This window comes from Pelmatolapia mariae, linkage group LG5, assembly GCF_036321145.2.
Source record: "Pelmatolapia mariae isolate MD_Pm_ZW linkage group LG5, Pm_UMD_F_2, whole genome shotgun sequence".
Classification (NCBI taxonomy): Eukaryota; Metazoa; Chordata; class Actinopteri; order Cichliformes; family Cichlidae; genus Pelmatolapia; species Pelmatolapia mariae.
In genome coordinates, this window is record NC_086231.1 from 10,226,509 (window position 1) to 10,244,853 (window position 18,345).

The window sequence follows — 18,345 nt, forward strand, 5'->3', positions numbered from 1 at the left end:
TCTCTTGTCAGTCATTTTCAACTTTTTTAATTATATAGTGTAATCATTAACATTACTGTAATGGGAGAATGATAATAACCTCCCTGATACTCCTGAAAAAAATATACAGAACATCTAAAACATTTTTTCTGGAAAACCTGAGAATATAGCATGTTTTAATCATATGAATGAGAATGTAAAATGGCAAATGGGACACATAAAATAAAAAAAACAAAAGCAACAGTAGGACATTCAGCTCATGATACATTTGGGTGACCACGCATTGTGTGATTTTTGTGTTCACATTCGGTTAAACTCAGTACTGTAGGACTAGTGATTCTTGTGAACTGCTAACCACAGATTGACGAATGGATGTCTTGATGGAATTAACTGAAAAACACCAGAAGTGTCGTTGCAAGGTGATAGGTGACCCTTATGTCATTAGAGCTTCAATGCATAGATTCTGCAAACCTCTAAATCTTTACTGGATGGGTAGATGGAGTTTTGTCAGCTAGGAACAGACCACTCATATTAGGGCAGAAAGTTTCACCATGGGATAAAGGTGATCCCTCAAAACATCTTTGTATTGATTTGAAAAGACCCTTAATTTCATGAAGAAGAAAAGTGGACATAAACTATTCTAGCAAAATTCCCCCATAGGCTGGATAAGCCAAATTTAAAAAGAGAGACATTGTATCTTTAAATTGAAATTGTTAGTCTATGTTTTTCATTGTTCTTTTTCTATTTTGTCAGCATGTACAGTATGCGATGTCTAATAACTAGCAGATCACAAGGTTGCTTCCTTTGACTCTCCACTACTGAATGTCATTTGTCTATAAGGTGTTTGTAGCACTGCAGGAAGTGATTTTTCCAAGGCAACAACAAAGGCAACAAAGGTTTGTCTTTTAAACTCAGATTAACAATAGACCTAATGACTTATGAATGTATCATTATCAAACACAGGTTCTTTTAACTTTGTATTTCAAGATAAAATACAATTTTTTTTGTTTCAGACAGACCTGTTCTTGATTCAGTACAATTTAATCCATTTGTCATCTGATGTGTTTCCTCATAGGTGGGGCTAAAATGATAGGATTAATATTCAGTGCTGTGTAGCCTAGGATGGAATTATAAGGAAGTGGAGTTATGAATACTCCAATCCTACTGACACATTCATATTACTCTTCCTCTGAGACTATTATCCTGAATATTGATAACTTTAGGGTTTGTCCCATCAGGAAGATGGGTGGATAGAGTGGAACCTAGCAGTACGGTGAGGGTGACAGATGTCACAATATATTAAAAGAGTGAATAGTCAGTCTAACTCATAACTACAGTAACTTATATACTACAGTGAAATCACTAGTGACAATTATTTCATATTTATGTGTGCTATGATGAAGATATTAGTGAAGAAATCTAAAGTGATGACCTTAGCTTTCACGTAAAAAAGAAAGAAAGAAAGAAAACACACAAAAACTGAGGGGTGTCATTTTGATCTGCAACTGTCATATACAGCTCTGCCCTCAAAATGGAAAAGCACCACAGGGTTACTTTTAATTACATGACATCTGTTTTGCTTTTGTAGCATCTGATAACAAGGACAATTCGCTGAATTTCAATCAGGTTTAAGTACTTTGAGTTTTTCCTCACTTTTTGTTCTTCTACAGCACAGAAATTGAAGGTAGACATACATATTTGTTGAGTTTGCAAATAAAAATGGATTGGATAAACTGGCAAACAAAACTGATAATACACTCTATTGAATTTATTACTAACTGCATCCTAAACCTGCCATATTCTATCTTGTGCTATTCTGCAATGATGAAGGTCTCAGTATGCAGCAGAATGTATCCAAATGTTCAGTCAGCTGTGACGAGAACTAATGTGAGCTTTCTCTTACATTCGACTCCCCTTGGAAAAGGCAGCCACATGAGGAATCTGAACAGCTGACTGGGTACGAAAAATCTGACTGGTGAAATGACAGGAAAGGAATTCAATACCACTTTGTTCCCATTTTTCCCAAACAGGTACTAAACTAATGCATGCTAGACAGAATAAATAGTTAAATGTCATGAATGTAAACGTATCTTTACTTTGAAGTGTTAGAAACTAGATCAAAAACAGAATTGCTATAAATTTCCGTAGCCAACACTATTAGTACACTAATTTCCCTATAATTTCTTCAATCACACCTAAATCCTTTAATGTAAAGCATCTGCCAATATGCAGTTAACTCCATACATACAAAATCAGTAACTGTCTTGCATAACACGGCTGTAAGCCAAAACAATTTCCTGTGGCGTATTTTGTTCCATTCAGCCAACCTCAAGTGTCAGTTTGAGTCAGTAAACTTTGACCCTTTTTTTAGGTTCAAAAGGGATGGATTTATACTCCTGTTAATCAACTCATTAATGGATGAAAATCATTGTTTTAACACAATACAACAGTCATGCTGTCAATTTATATTTAATATCATATCTTTATTATGTACAAGCTACTTTTAAAGGGGTTTAAACAAGGTTGGGACTTCTATGGCCTTTTCGCCTTTACGTGACAGCATACTATTTGTACTCTGGAGAAGTGGGTTTGACAGCAGAACCCAGAGAGCAGATGGAACATCTCAATTTTTCATCAGCATCTTTGATTCAACAGTTAATTCAGACTCATGATGAAACCTCATGAAGAGGTTTTTTGTCTGCTGATCTACTTATTTCCCACTTAAAAGTGCACAACCCCCCAGGCACTTTTCCACCTACTCCTTTTCCCTCTTACCATCACTTCCTCATACCGCTCTCTAAGATTGATTAATCACAATCCATCAGGGGTGTTTCGGCACAAACTTTATCCATGGCCGAGGGCTAACTTCACGCTGCCGCATCAGAGCAAAATGATTTTGCAGAAGGTTTCCTTTTTCCCTATTCCCACCTGATAGTCATCACTTTCATTACAGTTTGACTACATGTTTTTTTTTTTTTTGGGGGGGGGGGGGGGGGGTTGTAATCCACAAGATAAAAACAAACAATAGCATAATTCCCTTTTAGATATTTGTCTTTTAGCAACAAAGAGATGATTTGTATTACACACTGAATGTAGATAAAGAGTGCATTTTTAGAAACAACAAACAATATATGCAATAGGAATTTGACAGTGTCATTGTAAGAAGGTTCATAGTAAGAGTATTCATGCTGTTAACAACACATCATCTGTGACTGTAAAAATGCACCAATCTGGCACAACATTATGATCACTGACAGGTGAAGTGAATAACACTAATTATCTCTTCATCATGGCACCTGTTAGTGGGTGGGATATATAAGAGGGGAAGTGAATATTTTGAAAGAGTTGATATGTTAAAAGCAGGAAAAATGGGCAATTGTCAAAATTTAAGCTTGACAAGGGCCAAATTGTGATGGCTAGACAACTAGGGCAGAGTATCTCCAAAACTGCAACTTTAATTGGGTGTTCTCAGTCTGCAGCGGTCAGTACCTATCAAAAGTGCTCAAAGGAGCAAACAGTGATAAACCAGCAATATACAGAAAGTACCAACAATGAGCATGGCACTGGACCATGGAGGAATGAAAGAAGGTTCCCTGGTCTGTGTGGTGTTTGGGGAAATGTTCTGCTGAGAAACTGGGATTCCAGCATCCATGCTGAAGCTACTTTGATGTGTACCATCTACCCAAGCACTATTGCAGATCATGTACATCTTGTCATGAAAATAGTAGTCACTGTGGCTGCCTGTGGCCTCTTAATGATGTGCCCCAAATAATGCACCCTGCCACAAAACAAAAATGATTCAAGAATAGTATCAGGAGCACAACAAGTTTGAGGTGTTGACTTAGCCTCCAAAATCCCCAGATCTCAGTCCAACTGAGCATCTATGCGATGTGCTGGACAAACACATTCAATCCATGGAGGGCCCACCTCTAAACTTAAAGGACTTACAGGACTTAAAGGATCTGTTGCTCACATCTTGGTGGCAGATATCACAGCACGCCTTAAGAGTTTAGTAGAGAAGGACCAACACAATACTGTGACTAATTGGTGTAATGGTATCAATAGCAAGAGCAACCCTGTGCTTGTCTTGCTAGCGCTCGATATACTGTTGACCATAATATTTTATTACAGAGGTTAGAGCACGCGCTGGAGCTGCACTGCAGTATTTTGGATCATATCTACCTAACATACTCAAATTTGTTCATGTAAATGGGGAGTCCTCTTCACACACTAAGGTTAATTATGGAGTGCCACAAGGTTTCGTGCTAGGATAAATTCTATTTACATTATACGCACCTCCCTTAGGCAGTATCATTTGAAAGCATACCAATTAGCAGTTACTATTCATCTCTGGCGCTCTTCTTTTAGTTAAAAAAAAAAAGAAAGATGACTTTTAATTAAATGTAATTACAATTTGTGAGCTTTGACACTGCCTGCAAACTTCTGTTTGGCGTAAAATATACAAAAGTGATACAATAAAAACAGTAGATAGACTGCAATCAGACATTGACCATATCTACAAAAACGCATGCCAGCCAGGAGCTTTTCCTAAATCCAATAAAGTGCTTTCTTTCCTAAAAACAAAAAAAAAAACTAGTGTAAAAAAAAAAGGGGGGGGGGGGGGGGGAGCAAACGTGAATAGCAAACAACAAAATAAATGAAAACAAAGCACAAAAATCTTCGAAATGGAACATTAACTACAATCTGACAAACTTATAATACTGTCCATCCTACTTTCTACTTTGCATCTAATATTGCTCAAGGCTCTTTATCAAGGCATTGAAACTTTGGGATACCTTATGTGTACCTCTGCAATGTCAGGTAGGTATCTAACTGAAGTATTTGAGTCCATAGTACAGAATGGAGTCCTGTTGTACATGTGCAGAAAGACCTTTTTTTTCTGGGTCTCTCTTTTTTTGGTAAACCACTATGCCAAACTGTGAAACATTAGGTGATAATCCAAGATTTTATTTCTTTACCAACAGCCACACTAAAGACTTTCTTGCTTCACATTTCCAAAATATTGGTCAATGTTATCTATTTGCTGATGTATCTGTATCGGCATTTATGATGGGCGATAAATTAAAATCAGAGAAACACCCGTCAACCATGTAATGAGTCTTGATGTTCTATATTTTGTCCACCAGAGGGCAACTTCCCTGTTGATAAAACGTGTTTATAACAACACAAGAATAGACGAGTAATCCACAAGTTGTTATGACACTAAAACAATACAATAGGAAGATTACCATATAAAGATTAAGCAGAAGCGTTTTTAATTTGAACAGACTGGAACATCTTGCTTGCCTGCCTTAAGAGATCACAGTCAGAAAAGGATAGACTCACACCAGGACCTGACACATGTACCTTCTTTTTACATATTATTTCCTCCAGGAAGAACAGCAGTACAAGAAACTAACAGTGATGAGTCACTACACAAGCTCCCTCACATTATTATTTCCACTTTCCTAAGACTTTTTTTTTATAGTATCGGAGTTACCTGGTACCAGGCATATGCCACAGTCATCAAGAGTGAAATTAATGCTGGCAGTTTTGTTGGGAAAGAATAGATTTAATCATTACAATTCCTCCTTTATATAAAAATTCAGAAGCGAGCGCCAAAGTTACATGTAAGCATCCTAAAAGATAAAGCTTCCTTGCAATTTTAACCATAATCTTTAGAGAAAAAAATGAAGTAAAATAATCATATTTAAAGCAAGTTATAATCCATATGCAACCACCATTTCTATTATTGTATAATTCATGTCGCATATTCAGAAGATTAATTCTCTGAACTTGCATGACAAGTTCTACAGCAGATCAAAGGTTTGCTGATAAATGTTATCAGAAATGACAGATGTTATAGGCTGAACACAGCCTTGTCCTATCATATTCTGACTGTCTGTGAAACTTCACTAATACCTACTCCTGTGAGTGCAGATTGATGTCTTTATGATTTATTTATTTATTTATTTTGGTGGCTTATATGGAGGAAGTCAATATGCACAAGATTCATAGCCCACACAATCCTTCTTTACTCCAATCTGCACAGCTCCAGAGTGACGTCAGTACGTCGATTAGAGCTGTTTTTCCCCCTCCTCTGCCATCTCTTCCTTTTTCCATGCCTAATCTGAACTTTTCATGAAACCTCTGCAATGCTGTATTCACTGGCTTGAAGATGGCTTTGAATAGCTGTAAACATTAAAAAAAAAAAAACAGAAGAATCAAACTGAGAAAGCAAAGCAGTGATTTAGAATATTTACAGTTACTACACAATGTGAGTATATGAAAGCATAAAAAGGGCTTTTTCCTTTTAAAGCACTGTCATGTATATTTGAGCCAATTTAAAAGTAAAATGTTTCTCACAATATAATTTAATTTAAATTTTCCTCTATATTGCATTTTATCTTTGAGTCAATATAATTTATTGCTAATGCAATACAACTGTTTCTTCTTATTAAGATAATCCTGATATACTGTACATACTGTAACAAAAACGCGAGCTTGGTTTTTGAGGTCACCATGACTTTGAATAATTCCATTTGTGTCAGATCACTAGCAGAAAGAAACAGAATGTTTGTATACAAAAGACTGTGCACAGCAGTGTAAATTTCAGCTGCAATAGAGCTTGGATGCAGATATGTTTCATGTATCATATACAATGCAGTTTCACAGCCCTAAATAAATAGACTGATGTTGGGACACAGTGACGGACCAATTGATATTACTCAGCACCTATGTTTGAACACGATAAGCAAAACCACATAATTCATATTAGCATGTAGGAAACGGTGGGAGGAGGATATTGTAAAAGTGCTGATAAAGCTTGCCAAGAAATCCCTTGTTATGCTGGCTGCTAAATTGAGAAACACAAGTTTCTATAATAAAATGGGATTTTTAAAAGTTCTGGTAAAAGGACATATTATTACACAACAATTCTGACGGCTAAAGATCCAAATGGGACAGACAAAAAAAAAAAAAAAGAAAAAAAAAGGACATATTATACTATTTGACAAAACTTTACTGCTTACTAAAGATCACGAACGGGAACGATATACTCCCTTTCTATGTAACCATTTGGGAGATCATTGGGAGAACATTGGGAGAAAATACAGACACTTTGCTTCTGTATTTTCTCTATCTCTGCAAACCACCAGCTGCTGAGGGAATCCGAGTTACTTCAAACTCCCACACAAGCCAAAGACATCAGCAAGCCAGCCTACATCTGTGTATGAAGGTCCACAAGGGTAGTAAAGAAAGTTACTGTGCTCTTTGAACTTCTTGCCCCAAGCCTTTACTTGTCTCCACTAATCAGAGCCATTTTCATTTGATCATTTTAACATCACTGCTTGAAAACACAAACGTATTTCAGCTATACAGGCAAAGGAAGGTTCATTTTTCCTCGATTCTGCCTCTTACCACTTTCCACGCCAGAGGCTGTCGTGGTGGCGGTGGGGGAGGACAAATTTGTCATGATGGTTGCAGATTCTGTTGCATTATTTGAATTGTGGTAGACATTCATAAAAACTGTGGTCCACTCCTAGGGCCCGAGGCTACTAGGCAACAAGTCATCTTGGATGCAAACCCCATAGCTAAGATTCTAGCTGTAAATAAAATATGGTAATGGCTTCCCAGTGACTGGTCTACTGCAAAAACCACACTTTAGCTTGTCCAAAATGTCAGACAGATGATTTGGTTTCACCCCAAAAGCAGATAGCTGGTGTGTATGCTAATTCTCAAAATGTGTTGTTCTTACTCTCGTGCCACTGTTTCAGCCATTCTAGGGAATTGTGATATTGGCATAGATTTCTTTGAAAAAACTCAAGGCCAGCATTTTTTTTCAAGAACACCTGCACTTCAGTGTGAAACACAAATGCAAGCGTCATAGAAAACTGGAAAACCTCTTCAGCCATGCTGCTGGAAAACCTGAAGCATATAAGTGTTTGAGCCTTGTTAGATAAAAGCAAAAGTTTGCAGAATCCATCTGTGAAATAGCACATTGTTCTCAGACTTTTATCAACACAACAATAGGGGAATTTTGTGTGCTCTAAGAGTTTTACAGTTATGTCTGAAAATCTCAAAAGCAGTGTCAAAAAACAATGCAGGAGTTACTCTAGATAATCATACCTTGCTGTGTGCAGGTTTTTGAGTTTTCTTTCTTTCAGTGCACGGATATTTCATCATAAATTTTAGGAACAGAGCTTTTGAAATTTCATGAGACAAAAGATACCTAATGCTGAAACACACTTGAGGTGGAAGGCAAAAAAAACAGGTCTTCTTTTATAGATATAAATTCAAAATAAAGTTTATAGTTGATTAAGTTATAGTTAGGTACAACTCAATCTAACCCAAGCAATCCCTTAGTTATGCTGCTATATGCCCAGACAACCTTAAATGGCGCACTTAGCACATTCGCTCTGTTATTATTTTATAGTGCATGCTGTAGTTTTATCTTTTTTTTGTCTCTGTGCTCTTATATGTCTACTTTTTCTATATTTCTCCGGTGCCACATGTTTTTCTGTGGTTACTGACCCGATACACCTGCTGAATGGTTATTACTGTATTGACGTTGTTTGTTGTTTATCTGTGCTCCTCTTTTCTCTTTTCACCTTCCCCCCACCCCAACCGTTGAAGGCAGATGGCCACCTTCCCCGAGCCCAGTTTTGTCTGAGGTTTCTTCCTGTTGAAAGGGAGCTTTTTTTCCTAACCACTGTTGCCAAGTGCTCAAAGGGAATTGTTGGACTTCTCTCTAAACAATTGTTAGGCATTGTGCTTACAAAGTAAACAGCCCTGAAATGAATGTTAAGGTGAACTGGCGCTATATTAATAAAACAGACTTTAACTGAACTGAAATATTTTATACATTTTCCATTTTTGTAATTGATTGAACTCACCAATTAGAGATAGAAGGTAGTGAAATAAAAACTCACCCAAGTTTCCAACAAAATATGCGTTTTGTTCTTGCTACTATTAGTTTTACACATGGCATTTGTGTTCATAGGTTCCAAAGTTTGGTTTTTTTTCAGTACAGCTATTAGATGGAATCTGCCACCTTTTGATTAAATTAAACTCATTGAAGTACTTCAGTAAGTATGTTCAGCATGAGCTCACCAAGGGAATCAAACCAGATAGTGCTGCATGCTACTGGGTCAAAATGACATGCACTCATATTTTTTTCTTCAAGCTGCTACTTTACAGCAATAAATAGAATCAAATGAGCTATTTTGTATTTCCACAGCAATCTGGTTTAAGTGTATCTCTGCTAAAAGGCCCATACACTATTAGCAGTATATATAATGTATATAAAATGATTTACACAGTCACACTGACTAGTCAAGCAAACAATAGCAAATGAAATGAAACAATGAAAATGGCTTCTAATCTGGGGATAATCATTTTATATAACTGCTGAGAGCTGCAGTGTGATGGAAAGCTTGGTGATTGTCAGATAGTTGCATGACAACAACCCATTTTCCAGGCCAAATCTCTCTTCACTTCCTGTGAGTCAAGACCAGCCATCAGTAGCAGACAGTCACAGTGCGCCGGAAACCTATCTGAGATCCAGTGCTTGTTAAATCTGTTAACACTGCTATGATACACAATCTGCAAACCAACCTTCACCACTGTGGTCTGAGACAAAACATTCTCCTTGATGCTTTAACAGAAGGCTTTAAAACATTACATCAAAAACTGATGACCTTCCCTCAGATTTTAAAACATAGCCTACAGGTCATGTCATAATTGCCACTTCACAGACAGCCTGCTGCACTGACACAATTTTATATTGACTGAGTTTCTTTATTTTCATTGACAGCGACTCTATCAACCGAATCCGTATGTTTGATAGTGCTGTTTTAGCCTATTTTTTTTATATTGCACAGAATCCCTTTGACCTGTAACACATGAACATTAATTATTCTGCTCTTTTATCCCTGTAATTTTCCTGACTGAGTCTTCTGGTAACAAATCACTTGAGCCTCCCTGCCCTATTTCTGGATCTACATAAAATCAGAACATCTAGTACTTTACAGGAAAACCTGTGAACCTAAAAGCAGCTGTTCAGACATCAGCCTAAAACATTTTACAACAAATCTGTATTCAGCCAAGGGCACACAAGTAATGCACATATCAAATGTTTCTTTTATACACTTCTAACAGTCTATATAAAACTCAGAAGGAAGACGTAAAATTCATCGGACAGAAAAATGTCACAAACTGTGAGACTGCGCAAGATGTAGCTTTCAAAAAAGCCCTCACATCAGTATGGATTAAAATGATATTTATGATTTGTTTAGTAACAAACTTCATCCTTAGTTTGATCTAAAAAGTTAAAACAGGAATGTGTTAAAGCATTAGAGACAATCTAATTTCTATTAGGAAATGGTCTAGGTCAGAAATGAATACTAAGCCAACTCTTTTTGCCTGAAAAAAAAAACTTCAAAAGGCTGCAGTTTGATATAATTTCAATTCATTTTTTGAACACTGTTATCTCGAGTTCTTAATCTCTGAATGAAATTTCTGAGGCTCTGTGAAGTATTTTGTTCTTTCCTAAATGGCACTGTAATACAGACAGTAATACCATGTTGTACCAACCTATTTGAAAGTTCTTTCATTTTTAGATGGTGTCATAGGTGAGGTCAGTAGCTTAAGGGCAAAATAAATAAATGAATAAAATACACACAGCTACCCTACGAAGCATGTTGTTGTGAAAACATGCACCCCTTAAATCTATTATCTATTTAAATCCCAAGTAGCACCATGGTGAAAAACCAAACCATCCTTTCTAACAAAGCAATCTCACTGTTTGCCCAACTTGATTCTAAAGCACTGGCAATATCAGCTGTTCCTAAAAAGAAAAGTTGACCAATGTTCATCTCAGTGACAGCTGGTCTCGACTATCAGGTTTCTGTAAGGTTTCTGAATGGTTAAACCGTCTAGTTATATAGTTTAACAATGTTATAACAAACTGGCTAACACCTGGTTCTTCAATGTTGTGTTTTTAATAAAACAAAGAACTGGGAACATTTTTGTACCTTTACTACATGAGACACAACAGAAAAACATGTAGATACATACAGTACGCTTATGCATCACAGAGCCCTAAGAGCCAGACTTCCTGTCAGTAATTCACTCACTCTTCTGCACCATGATTGCTTCTTGCTCAGGTTTTAGAAAGATGAAAAAGTCAGTACCACCAAGACCAGAAAAATAAAACAGCTGTTTGGCAACACTTTGGAGTTGAAGGACACAAGCAACCAAACATGCTAGCGCTAAGAGTAGTGATGTTAACACCTCAAAATGAAACTCACTGACATGCTTTAGCTTTGTTATACTTAGTACTCTAACAAGTACGATTTTACATGTTAACAAGAAACAAGCAGATTTATATTATTTATTAGACTACTGCCAGATTTTTATTATAATGACTTACCTAACATGTTAGTTTTGCAATTCAAGCAAACTAGTCAATTTTTAAATTACTTTTAAAAAAAGCAACATGTTACTGTTAACATTTTGCCTCTCTTTGCTGTTTCTTTAGCTGTCACAATATAAAACAGGAAATTCCCAGTGTAATCCGTTCTATCTACTCCATGGTGTGTAACTTACTCAAAGTCTGATTACATCTAGGTAGCTTAGGTAAAAAAAACAAACAAAAAAAAAAAAACAGTAGAGTAGTAGTTTTTTTTTTGTGGTGAAAGTATTTTCATCATTTTGAAGGCTTTTCTAGATGGAAAGGACAGGAATGACAACAGCTGTACTTCAAATTTGATCAAGGATACCTCCAAACTTGGCACAGCAGCCCCACAACAGGCAGGGGGAATTATTTTGTTGCTACAGTAAACCACTGAGGCAGCTTTTAGTTTTGCTACAACCTCAACTTTGAAGAAAGGGAAGAAGCTTGCTGCAGCTTATGAAGTGGAGTAGATTCTGCGAGTATCATTGGAATCATTGGAAATGTGGCCTGTGACAAGGAATTTTAAAGAGAAGTACATTTTTCTTGATGCAAAGGTTTTCTCAGTACAGAAGATGCCATTCATTCAACATAATCAACAAATCATTTTTTTGCCCATGAAAAGTTCCTCAAGACTAATAAGAAGGAAATATCTAAACAAATTAACAGAATAAGTAATAAAATAAACACTAATAGAAACAGTAAATGTGAATTATATTAAAGAAGAAAAAATCGTAAAGAAAGAAGTATCTCTTGGATACTTTAACTGGTGTCGGTGGCTAAGAGTAGGATAGTTTAAGTGCTATTTAAGGATTAAAGCAGAGCCCAGCTCTCTTATATCTTTGGAGAGGCAATGCCACAGTTTCCAGACATAAATGAAAAATTATGTCTCCGGTCTTATTTTGTTGGATTTTGGGTAGCTTGAAAGCTACGGGATCTACTAGCTTGTAAAAGGACATCATGCATCTTTGAGGTAGGCAGGTTTTACAATGTTGGGAAGAGTAGAATACGGGTTCACTCTTTTTTTTTTTTATCATTTAAAGTCTAACCATAGAATCCTCAATGAGTTACTTTTTTTTCAGTGGACTTTTAAGAAAGACTAGTCAAAAATTCATTTCATTGATGAAAGCATGATTTTGAATTTCAATATCTTGCTTAGTCTGGAATGCACACACTTTGATCATTTTTCGCAGCTGTACAAATACCACATATTTTACTTATACAGGGCGGAAAACCTAGGACAGAGTCAAAAAATACCCACAAGATTTGTGACTTCTGGTTTGTTCCAAAAGGCAAGAGTTTTTTGAGATATTGCATCATTTTGGCTTTTGGGCCTACTTAAAGAATTTCTCTCCTGTACTCATTTAGTTTCAGAAAGTTATTACTCATCCATTTATTTATTGCCGACAGGCAGTCAATGAGGGAGCTTAAGGCTAGGATTATACTCTCTTGCAGACACACATATGGACAGCTGTAGACACCACAGAGGCATAGGTTATCTTATTATACAGTTTTTCTAGTCCACTTTGAGGACACATGCACAGATTGTAACCTTGTAGTGAAGTGGCTGAGCAGAAAAGTTTGTGCAGTCAGACAAATGCACACACATCCCCTGTGTCAAATGCTGCACTTAAATCTAAGAGAACCTGAACCAAGCCCTTTCCAGCACTATACCTCAGGTTACTGAAAGTCTTTATGAGTGCAGTCACTGTGCTACAATTAGCTCTGAAACTTGATTGAACTTTTGTCTTTATAATGTAGAAATCTGCTCGAAATAGGTTTTTATAATATATATTTCTCAGTAATAGAATTTTTGGCATCGGCCTGTAATCATTTAGGATTCCAAAGTCTAGATTTGGCTTCTTCAACAGAGATTTCACAACAGTGGTTTTGAATGCTATGGGGCAAATTCCCGTTTCAAGGAATATGCTAATGATTTTCTGGACAGATTTCAAGATACTATTGAAAATCCTTTCTCATTGGAGAGGGTATCAGGTCAAGGCAGGTAGCATCTTATAAAGTTCTGAGGTTGAAAAGGTACTTTTTTATACATAAAGTAATTGGTTGTCTTTGCTTAGCTGTTTTATATCTGACTTTAAAAAAAACAATCCTTGGGATGGTAGCAGCAAACTATTATTAGCTATTGACAATAGTCTAATTGTTGTTTGTAAGCCTTGACAGTCAGGGTAGCCTTGCTTTAAGGCTATAGTTCATAACACAAGGAAAAATATGTTATGCAATACAGCAGCATATGTGATAAAGCAATGTATGCTGGGATATCACACTTCACACAGTGCACTCTATTCCATAGCTCTATGACTGCATAAAATATGCATTACAAAGTAACTCCTTCAGAAATAAGAATCCAGACATAGACTATGTAGCCTGCCCTTCATATCGTGAATTTGCAACATGGTTAAAAAAAACAAACAAATGCTTGAACTATTAAATTTTACTAAGGTTAGCTTGTAGGTGAAAGATAGGTGTAATAGGTACACCTGCATTAACAATAGAACTGTAGCAGACTCTGAAACACGTGTAACAGACAGGAATGGTGAATGGACTAAATGACCAATATTGTTTTTATTTGTTAGTCGTATGAGACTGAAGACTGGAGAGGACAGAGCCTTTCAATCTGTGGCAATTACACTTTGCTTCCCATTCCAGCCTTGTTTAGTTGTCTCTCTGTCATCTTTAAAAAAAAAAAAAAAGCACTTAGAATAGAAGACATTTTGTTTTGTTTGTTTGTGTGTTTTTTGTTTAACCAGGCTTTCTATTGAGATTCTTATTATTTGATTTTTTTACTGTCTGTTTTATTTTATTCTTGTTTAATTTAATTCTACATTTTAACTTCGTTTTGAAATACTATTAACTGTATTATGATTAACTGACTTTGTTTTGCAGCACTTTTTGACTAAATATCAGTGAAAAATGTATATAAATAGAGAAAGAGAGACAGAGAGACAGAGGTGTGTGTGTGTGTGTGTGTGTGTGCGTGCGTGCGTGTCTGTGTGTGTGTGTGTTGTGTATGTGTGTGTATCAATCAATTTAGTTTCAACAGTGCAAATAAAAACCAGAAAACTAGCATGACCATAAGTCAGTACAACCATATTCTTGCTATTTTTTAAAATTAAATTCTTTCTTTTGCTGTTGACACGGTTAACAATATTAACACCTTCATGGAACATTTCTGCTAAGCGATATAATAAAACCCCAAAAGAACCCATTTCAAATAAGTATGATTCCATTGCTGAAGTACCCTACTTGCAGCGCAGAACCTGTGTGCAGTTCACCCTCATCTGAGCAAACACCTGAGGCTTTTAAACATCTAACAATATGTTAAGCCCAAATGGCTCATAATGATTTCCTATACATGTCTGCAAAGGTCAGAACACTTTAAAATAACAAAATCCTCAGCTATGCAAGAAAGGTTAACATCTTGGTTTGTACAGCATGCTGCTGCTGTGATGTTGTAGCCAAGGGTGAACTCTCCTCTGAAGCCCTTCAAACATCACCGTGCTAGCACTGACTCTAAGCCTATAACTCCAGCCAAATGAGCAGGGTTATACTTTGCTTCTTCAGTAAGGAAAAAAAGAGTGCTTATAGTTCTGTTTTTAGTACAAGCTCTCCATGATAAATATCAATGCAGAAGGCAAAAAAGCCTTTGACAAATGCCACTGGGTCCATAGGTGTGACAAGCAATATCAAAACAATAAAGGGACATGTTTAAATGTCAGGGCAGATTCTTATCTGCTGCACATATTTGAATGTGGTTTTTCCTAAATTGCAGCGCAACATCCTAGTCCCATCACCACTCCACTCTCTGTCCTAAAAAGACAATCCTATAGCTCACAGCTTGAGCATTCTGTAAAACATAGCTTATATATATTGGTTAACATTCGGGATTCGCGTAAAATATCATCAGTGCTGTGTTCTCATCCCCCAACATCGAAACACATCAACGGAGGATAAAAACGCGACAATGATGCCACCGCTGTGCCGTGCAGACCGCGCTGAAGGCGGAAATCTGCATTAAAAGACGCACTTTAATGTTTTTCAGCGCATCAACTTTAATATCTGTTGAGCTCAGGCGCTATCTGGTGTGCAAAACCCACGATCAACAAACGCCTTGGAGTGCGCTTCAGCATTGGAGCTATACTTGTGCGGTACTCAGAAGTAGGTGCTGTCATGCAAGCTGGTCGTGATAGTCGATGCAGATGAATTAAGACTAACTACATAACTAGGCCTACTGCTACCGTTCTTCTTCCGTTTCCATTTAGTACATAGACACGCACACCGCACATCTTGCAGCCTGAACTGAATCCGACCATTATTCGTTGCTTTCACTCTTCCACGACTTGGTTAGTGAGTAGGGTGAAAGTTGGCATGTGGCAAGAATGGTACCGATCGCCTCCACCCGGCTGTCCTGTTAATGGTCAGTTAGTAGTCCTGATTCGCTGTCACATAATGAATGCCTCAACTCACTGACAGTTCGGATATTGTTAGACCCCACGCATGGATCGTAAAGCTGTGAGAGGTTCCCACTGCGTGAAAATGGCATGAAAGGGTCAGACTTACCGACGGCTAAATCCAGTAGATCTGCGCACAAGAGCAAGCACAATGAGAAGACGGTCATCTTTCCCTTATTTTGCAATAAATCCCAAACTCCATCTGCGTTTACATGCTCTCCAGGTTTCGGCTGTGTAATCCCCACCATTCCAGAGGTATGCGATTCAAAGGTGCCCCCAAACTATTCATGATGCAGCTCAAGTCTAAGTGGAGAAATCGGAGAAGTTGAAAATGAATGCAGCATTCAGAGCAGTGAAAACGAGCATCACATCAAAAAATGACTCACTGGGTGCGCTTATAGAACAAGCGGAATGTTTTCCCCCCCCTCACAGTTTAAACAATAGGGAGCTGCGCTTAGCCGCGCAGCAGAGATAGGCTGTGGAAAAAACGGAGCGGTTTGGATGAAAATGTCTCTCTCTCTTTCTCTCTCTCTCTCTCTCTCTTTCTCTCTCTCCCTCTCTCTCCTCCCGCCCTCCCCCTTCAGACAGACGCACAGTCATTCCTGATCACTCGCTCTTTTATTTCACACAATTTTCCTTAATCCTACCCTGGATTCAGACCCCTCTAATTCTGCCCATTAAGCCGATTTATTTCCGTTGGATTTTTCTCTTTATAAAAAACCATTTGTAGAGATCCTTGTGCTCCGTATAGTATATAGCGTACAAGAATATGCATAGGTTACATATAAATAATGCACTTCCTAGTCATCTAGTTGATGAGTTAATTATCAGGAAAACGTGTTTCTTTTCTACCCAGTGTTATGCATCAAAAAGTAAACCGTTAATCAAGTGAAAGGACCATTACATGATGTATTAAATCTTGTTATTGTCATACACTCTTACTATGTGGGTGCTCACGATTAGTGCTCAAAATCCCACTTACTGGAGAAGATATTAAGTGTACATATTAAGAGTATTTTGCTGGAGCAAATCCATAAAGATGTATTTGAGTTTAATAAGTGCCTGTTTTATTGAACTGGTCTGACTGGTAAAAGTTGCCCTTCTCTCTCAAATTGCCTGCAATCATTTGTATCATTAGGGAACATCTATCATGCAAGCAGCAGTTCCTGTGCTATTTTTTTTTTTTAATACTTTGACATTACCGACATCAAAAAGCATATCGCTTTTACCAAAACTGCATGCTTTGGTATGGTACAAACTATAACAATGAAACCTTGATTAGCATTTCCTTCCTGTCATAGAGCTGGATCAGTTTTACGGCTAATTTTGAAAATAAGATGAAGACTGAAGAATCTGGTATTTTCTAAGATTGTGATAATTTCCAAAAATCATTAGACATGCTCAAGAGTGAGTTCACTGCAAGTATTGTACATACTCCAAGATTTGCCAAAGTTTGACGAGTGCCTCAGGCTGTGCCATTCTTATCAGCATCACCTTAGCATGGTCAGTTTTGGTTTGCTATATGTTTTACTCTGAAATGATGTTTCTGACAATATAACCCTTTTGTGAAATGGTCCTCTGGGTTTTCATTCAAAGCGCAGGCAACAAGTTATTAGGGAAGACAGCCACCATCATGGCAGTTCCATTCTTCAAAAGATATGAATGCAGTTGAATAAAGTCATTGGTTTCCCATTTTCTGCAAAGCCGACTCAATATATCAAGACAATATATTTTTATTGATCTGTGCAGCAGCGAAACAGTAAGACCTTTACCAACGCAGGAACCCCAGGAAAGGTGTGTTCTAGAAGGCATAGGCTTAGTGGTAGATACACTCTTATTATTACAACCTACAAAGCACTAGGTAGGAATACTAACTTATGCATGTACACTCAATGGCCACTTTATTAGATACACCTTGCTAGTACTGGGTTGGACTCTGTCCTGTTTTCAGAACTACCTTAATTCCTTGTGGCATAGATTCAATTTTGTTTTGGTCCACATTGAAATGATAGCATCACATGGTGACTGCAGATTTGTCAGCTTGACATCAGCCATGGAAATCTCCTGTTGCACCACATCTCCAAGTTTCTCTATTGGACTAAAATCTGGAGACTGTGTGTGAAAATTCCAGTATATCAGCAGTTTCTCAAACATTCAGACTACCCAACAACCTTAGCACATTTAAAGTTACTTAGATCATCTTTCGTCCCCATTCTGGTGCTTGGTTTGAACTTTAGCAGTTCATCTTGACCATGTCTACATGATTATATGCACTGAGCTGCTCTCATGTGACTGGTTGATTAGGTCTGTTCTTCACCTGTCCTTACATCTCTGATCTGCTATAAATGTGGTGGGTGTATGGCTGGAGACTAGTAATACAATCAATGCGGTGCTGAGTTTGTGGTTTTTGAGATGTGTGGTGGTCTCGTTTTTATCAATTTAACT

General features: G+C 37.3%; 1 protein-coding gene across 2 annotated transcripts in view; it reads right to left on the reverse strand.

Moving 5' to 3' along the window:
• The window catches only part of igsf21a (immunoglobin superfamily, member 21a), a 190,752-nt gene extending 174,361 nt beyond the window's left edge, over positions 1-16,391 (reverse strand). Inside the window, exons 1-2 of one of the 2 annotated variants that reach the window (XM_063473621.1) lie at positions 16,287-16,391; positions 16,010-16,203 (exon numbers count right to left, since the gene is read on the reverse strand). In XM_063473621.1, the coding sequence (XP_063329691.1) occupies positions 16,010-16,148 (139 nt within the window). In that variant the 5' untranslated portion in view covers positions 16,149-16,203; positions 16,287-16,391. Of the gene's footprint in view, positions 1-16,009 lie in introns of both variants that reach the window. The other variant, XM_063473622.1, reaches the window with a different exon arrangement.
• Positions 16,392-18,345: the final 1,954 nt, after the last annotated feature.